Consider the following 7,068-nt stretch of genomic DNA (forward strand, 5'->3'; position numbering starts at 1 on the left):
AGTTAGGTTAACGTTCACTTAGTGTAAGTTAGAATAAGTTACGGTAGTGTACGTTTATCGTAGTCAACCTCTCTACCTCCTCGCCGCCCGTCCGTCTCCTCTCTGCGTAACAAGACCAACAACACCTGCGCTGGAGTTTCTAAGGTAAAGTGACGCTAAAAACCTGTTTCTTATTTATTATTTCTTGATCATTATTCTTTTTTACATGTCTATTATCTAATTTAGAGTGCATATTGTCAAGTGTAATTATGTGTAGTAATTTATTGAGGAGTTATCATAGGTTTTTGGGCTCAACCACGGATTAATCCTATTTCAATGTATTCTTATGGGAAAATTCGTTTCTACATCCGAACATTTTCTACATCCAAAGTCTGTTGTGGAACTGATTAAATTCGTATGTAGAGGTACCACTGTACTGTAAAAACATATCCCAATTCCAGAAAATTAGCCTTTGGATTGGAGGTCTTTCAATAATGATCGATATGAACACATCCATTATAATACCTGAAACAAATGGATTTAATCCCAAATGCTTCAGGCTTTATGAAGAATCATAACAATATTAGTTTCTGAGAATGCTTTGGATCTAAGTCTCCATGTAGTCTGATGTAGCATGTAGGGGTTTTGATGTATCATCCTTGATATTGGTGCTTGAGTAGATTGACTATATGGTAACCTTCTGGGGTGTTCCGACAGCACGGACCATAGATCCATTAACCATTCCCTCTGTGGCCATAAAGGAGCTAGAAGCATCATCCTGGTGTTTACAGGGGTCTTGAACTTGTTTAGCATGTGCAGAATCGTGGCAAATTGAGGAATGCGCAAAAATCCAGATTTGACCAATCTAGCAACCGAACATCTACTTTCCGAGCTAAGAGATCTAGGACAGGTGAGTAAAAAACTTTTATCTTTTGTTCAGTGATGTGGTAAACATGGCTACACGCAGGTCACTCCATCACTTCTAAATCTCTTGACAAATCAACGTATTTAGAGACCATTCATTTGGCAAAATCTGATTCTTCATGCTCAGCTGGTCTGCTAATATGTCTTATTTTCCTGAAATGAACTGCACATGTAGAGTTATTCCTCTCAAACACAATAGTTCATCTGCTATCTGATGCAGTTAAGGTGATCTTGCACCCCCTTGGTTCCTGCTGCTGGCTAGTGTCGTCGTATTGTCCGAAAACACTGACACTTTCTTCTTTACTACTAGCAGTTCCTGATCTTGAAGTCTTGAATATAGGTAGTAGGTTGGCCAGGGCACCAGCCACCCGTTGAGATACTACCGCTAGAGAGTTATGGGGTTTTTTGACTGGCCAGACAGTACTACATTGGATCCTCCTCTCTGGTTACGGTTCATTTTCCCTTTGCCTACATACACACTGAATAGTCTGGCATATTCTTTACATATTCTCCTCTATCCTCATACACCTGACAACACAGATTACCAAACAATTCTTCATCACCCAAGGGGTTACTGCACTGTAATTGTTCAGTGCCACTTTCCTCTTGGTAAGGGTAGAAGAGACTCTTTAGCTGTGGTAAGCAGCTCTTCTAGGAGAAGGACACTCCAAAATCAAACCATTGTTCTCTAGTCTTGGGTAGTGCCATAGCCTCTGTACCATGGCCTTTCACTGTCTTGGGTTAGAGTTCTCTTGCTTGAGGGTACACTCGAGCACACTATTCTATCTTATTTCTCTTCCTCTTGTTTTGTTAAAGTTTTTATAGTTTATATAGGAGATATTTATTGTTGTTACTCTTCTTAGAATATTTTATTTTCCTTTTTTTCCTTTCCGCACTGAGCTATTTTCCCTGTTGGAGCCCCTGGGCTTATAGCATACTGCTTTTCCAACTAGGGTTGTAGCTTAGTAAGTAATAATAATAATAATAATAACTCTAGGCTATTGATGTTTAGTTTTGTCTCCTGTGGAGTCCATTTACCTGAGAAATGTAAATTGTCCAGAAATGGTCCCTCACCCTTCCTGTGATGCTTCTGTGAAGAGAGATAGGTTTGAAATTTTCCTCTCCAAAGAGACTCCTTGTGACAAGCGACTGCGATCGTCCCCCCAATTCAGTAGGTTAAGTTTATTTACCAATGATTGAATGGTTACAGTGTGTAGATCAATCGTCTTGTACCAATGTGACTTTAGAAGATATTGAAAAATCTTCTTTTTCAGACGACCCAATGAGACAAATTTCTGGGGTGGTCATAATTCCTAGAAGTCTGTTCCACATTTGCACTGATTGTTATTTGATGTTTTGAATTTTGTAGCAAAATAAGAAAGGAATTGATCCTCTCTTCCAACAGAAAAACCTGAAAAGGACCTGTGGCTATTATCATTCCCAAATATAGAATCTTCTGAGTTGGATCTAGGAGGGACTTCTTGACAGTGACTATGACCCCCCAACTGATCCAACAACCTGAATAACCAAAATTTTTGAACTATAATTCCCTCTAATGAATCATTTAAAATTAACCAAATGTCTAGCTACAAAAAAACTCTGTCCCAGTAACCTTAACCATTTCGAGATGGGGGCCCGTCTTAAGCCCGAAACATAGTTACTTCAAACTGATAAACCTTTGATCCGTTGACAAAGTAAAGCTATTTTCTTGAATTTAGGTGATTTGGAACATGAAAATATTCATCTGAGAGGCCTATCGAGAACATCCAGTCTTTTTGTTTGTTCGCTTCCAGAACCATTGAGGGTGTTTCCATCGAGAACGTTGTAAGCACTGTGAACCTGTTGAGGGCTGGATACATCGAGAACTGGTCTCCAACCTCCTGAGCTTTTGGGAACAAGGATTATTTATCATTATTTTTTTTGTTATAAACTAGAATTTTCACAATTTCTAGTTGGAGTAACTGAGCTTTTGCTGTCGGATTCTTTGAGAAAAGCTGGTTGGAAGTTAGTGAGATTCGGCAGCTTCTTTGACCACAGCCAATACCCATGGGCCTGGCTGTAGTTTTTACCAAATGGGGAAGAAGAGGTATGGTCTTTCCTCTCCTGGACTTTCGTGAAAAGAACACTCGTACTGTTCTATGAGAAAGTTTTCGAATTTGGCTGCCAACCCCTCTAGAATGTCTACTGTAATGGAATTCTACTGTGTTATCTCTTAAATAAAAGGGCCTTCTAATTGAGCAACTACTTTATCAATGTTATCTGTGAGGATAGAGTATAACTTTACCATTATTTATCATGGACTCAAAGTATTCAAGGCAGGCTTAACCTTGCCAATGCTCATATTACTAATACCTTCTTGTAAGTTGTCTTAGATGTGTTGTTCAATATGATATTTTGGAAATGTTAGCGTTCATTGTGCAACAAGAAAATTAATGTTAGATTTCTTTTTATTGCTATTCATTATCTCATGAGATAGCTTGTGTTTGGCTGTAGGTAATTATCGATTGAGCTTCATGAAAGGCAGCACAAGCAACTTCAGCTGTTATGGAATAAAAGTTTTGACCAGAAAACTGTAATTTATGAAATATTTTCTCAGTGTAACGGAGTTGTGATCCATGTTTTTCCATCTCACTGAAGATAGCTATAATTTTTTTCATGTTTTTCCATCTCACCAAAAGTAGCTTTAATTTATTATCTGTTTTTAGGTAATTTCAATAATACAATCTTTATAATAATTTTGATTTGGAAAGTATTATTCGAGCCTCATTCCTTTCTTGATTTATGAAGTTTTAGTAACTATTGTCATGGAATATTTTTCTGTTAAAGGAACAAATCCACCTTTTGGAAGAAGAGAACAAAGACTTGCGAGCAGAATTACTGTTATGTCAGGAAGCAGCTAAACAAGCTTTTCTTAGGAGTGCAAATGCTCTCAACTCAGAAGCCTTATCAATGTTCCAGGTAAGATTCCTTTTTCTCTAAAAACAATATCTGAATTGTCGTAAATTAAATTTAGTTAAGAAAAATACTATTTTCTAAATCCTGAGTGATCATGACTGAAAGGTGAATCTGTTGTTTACAAATGGTACTGTATTGGTTACAGACTCGAAGAGGCTGAGTTGATTAGTGGCAGAGTTTGGAAGGTTGTGTGAGAGGATAAAGTTGAGGGTTAATGTGGGTAAGAGTAAGGTTTTGAGATAAGCAAGAAGGGAGGGTGATGCTAGGTTGAATGTCAAGTTGAATGGAGAGTTACTTGAGGAAGTAGATCAGTTTAAGCATTTTGAGTCTGTTGTTGCTGTAAATGGTGGAGTGAAGCAGATGTATGTCAGAGAGTGAATGAAGGATGTAAAGTGTTGAAGGCAGCAAAGGATATGGTGAAGAGTAGAAGGTTAGGAATGAATGTAGAGCTCTCTATGAGAAAGGGATTGTACCAACTGACATGTATGGGTCGTGGTTGTGGGCAATGAAAGTGATGGAGAGGCAGAGATTGAATGTGTTTGAGGTGAAGTGTCTGAGGAATATGGTTGGTGTATCTTGCGTAGATAGGGTTAGGAATGAAGTAGTGAGGGTGAGAACAGGTGTAAGAAATAAATTAGCAGCTAGAGTGGATATGAATGTGTTGAGGTGGTTTGGCCATGTAGAGAGAATGGAAAATGGCTATCTTCTGAAGTAGGTGGTGAATGCAAGAGCTGATGGGAGAAGTACAAGAGGAAGGTCAAAGTTTGGATGGATGGATGGAGTGAAGAAAGTTCTGGATGATAGGAGGATATGAGATAGGCAAAAGAGCGTGCTAGTAATAGGAACGAGTAGCGAACAATTGTGAGGCAGCTCTGATAGGCTCTGCTGCTTCCTCCGGTCGCCTTGGTGACCGCTGAGGTAGCAGCAGTAAGGGATTCAAGCATATGAAGCTTCATTTGTGGTGGATAACATGGGAGTGTGGGCTGTGGCACCCTAGCAGTACCAACCAAACTCAGCTGAATCCCTCGTCAGGCTTGGAGAAGCGAAGAGAAGAAAAATCATCCTCCTTCTTTTTTTGGCTACCCCTAAAATTGGGGAAAGTACCTTGGTAGATATAGACGTTTTTGGATACAGTAGTTCTTTGCTTGGCCTACCCTCTGGTTATGGTCATCTAACAACAGATAACTTGACTTTCTTTCATTATTTAAGTACAGTATTGGTGTTATTCTCTAAGGCAGATCATTCTTGCTTGGACCCAATAATTGTTCCTAATCTATATACAAGTTTTGGATTGCTTAGATTCTAATGAAATAATAATTTCTATTACAAAACATTAGAATTATATAAAAAATTAAACTAATTGTATGCTATGTGCGAATTCCAACCTTTTTTATGAAATTATGAAATTGTATGTACGTAATTTTTTTCTATTATCCAATATCCTAAGGATGCAGCTACACGGCGCCTAGGGTTTGACGAAGGGTGTTCACAAGGGAGTCAGTCCTCTCAGACTTCCACACCTCCCAGCTCACCTGGTCCATGTCCCCATGTTAATCAGAAAAATAATAATGCTGGTGCTGGTAATGGAGCTGGTGGAAACAATAAAGAAAATATAACATCATATAAGGAAGGAACCAGCAGGAGAATGGATGAAAGAAAAAGACACTCTGATGGAAGAGGGGGAACTGGAAACGAAGGGGCTTCTGGAAGTGACGACGATAGGTCTTTCATAGCTACCTATGGTAGTGATGATCAGATTGACCCTCACTCTTTCCAACGAAATCATCCTTATGCAGATGTAAACCAGAGAGGACGTGATATCTATGGAGGGAGGGGGGCTTACGATTCTGATCCCCGTTACCTACCAGATTCTAGGTCTTCAGGACCGTGCCCGTACAATGTCGCATCAGGTGATCTGGGGCCTGGAGGTAGCCAAGTTCCCCCTCTAAGCAGGCTTGTGAGCATATCTAGTTTTAACCCTGATGCACTACAGCAGGAATCTAGAGCTTATCTCCAGCAGCTAAGGGAGGAGAGACGAAGGCGACCCGATCCAGCGACTATTTCAGGGTTTGAATCTCAAACCAAAGCTCAGAAAACTTCTCAATTAGATCCCAACCGTAAGATGTGTTCTTGCAAGACTCGCAAGGCCACTGCTGAGTTTCAAGGACCTTACAGGTGCCCATACTGTACGCCTATTCAAAACTCTAATTTTGGTCATGCTAAAGATAGCAAGAAAAGTTCAAATATTACACGTAAGAATATCCTTTCGAGTACAAGTAAGGATAAGAAGAAAGTGCTTTATACACCAAGTGCATCCACTATTGTGATAGAAAAGCATATAACAAGATAGGGACTCTTGTTTAGATAGGACTTTATTTTATCCATACTGTATTTATTAACTATTTTGATTCATACTTTGCAACTTGAAAAGATTGTTATGTAGTTTTTAAAGAGTGTATATTTTAGGATCTTTTTGCTACTTAACATTATAATGTAAATGCCCAGGGTTGTTGATTATTTTCCCTTTTACAAAATTTGGTTATAGTAATCATCATACCATAATCTTGCAATAGCTGCACATTACACTATTAACTGGAAAATTTTGAACTGTTAAAAGTCCCCTGTTCAAACAGCCCATTTCTTCCTTTTTTAATTAGTTTGTGATCTGTACAGATGTCTTAATGTGCCAAAGAATTAATGTAGCATGTGAGAGTTATGTAAGAGTTAATAAGCACGTAATTTCTTCTCAGGCTTAAAGTTTACAATATAGAAAATTTTAGAATTTTACAGCTCTGAGCAGTCCAAATAATAATTTATTTTTGTGACAAGAAAGTTGAACTTCTTCTGAACATTGGTTATTGCACCCCTTTTAAGCAATTTTGTAACAATCATCATCTTTATGACATTTTAAAGAAGCTATAAGTTAAGTTTTAATTCCTTTCTTATACAGGTAGATTTATCCGCATACAATATGTTCAAATTGAATGCAGATCTGGTCAGTGAGACGATTACTGCTCTTATAAGATTTTTTAATGTAAAGTATTGATAAAAAGAGGCTGAGTGATGTAAGATTTAACTTATGTTAAGTTGAGAATGCATAAGGAAGGGACTATAAAGGATGTAAGGAAGGCAGATAGGACATTTGGAGTTAACAGGATTTCAAGAGAGATGTCTTAGTATTGTATTGAAAGTGCTATTGAAGGGGTGACC

The 7,068-nt window shown here is 38.3% G+C and overlaps 1 protein-coding gene across 2 annotated transcripts in view; it reads left to right on the plus strand.

The window, feature by feature from the left end:
- LOC137638746 (uncharacterized) overlaps positions 1-6,811 on the plus strand; it is a 494,402-nt gene extending 487,591 nt beyond the window's left edge. For both annotated transcript variants that reach the window (XM_068371088.1, XM_068371087.1), the window contains 2 exons: positions 3,730-3,861; positions 5,306-6,811. In XM_068371088.1, coding sequence (XP_068227189.1) covers positions 3,730-3,861; positions 5,306-6,208 — 1,035 coding nt within the window. In that variant the 3' untranslated portion in view covers positions 6,209-6,811. The remainder of the gene's footprint in view (positions 1-3,729; positions 3,862-5,305) is intronic.
- Positions 6,812-7,068: the final 257 nt, after the last annotated feature.

The sequence above is a fragment of the Palaemon carinicauda genome, chromosome 3 (genome assembly GCF_036898095.1).
Source record: "Palaemon carinicauda isolate YSFRI2023 chromosome 3, ASM3689809v2, whole genome shotgun sequence".
NCBI classification, from domain to species: domain Eukaryota; kingdom Metazoa; phylum Arthropoda; class Malacostraca; order Decapoda; family Palaemonidae; genus Palaemon; species Palaemon carinicauda.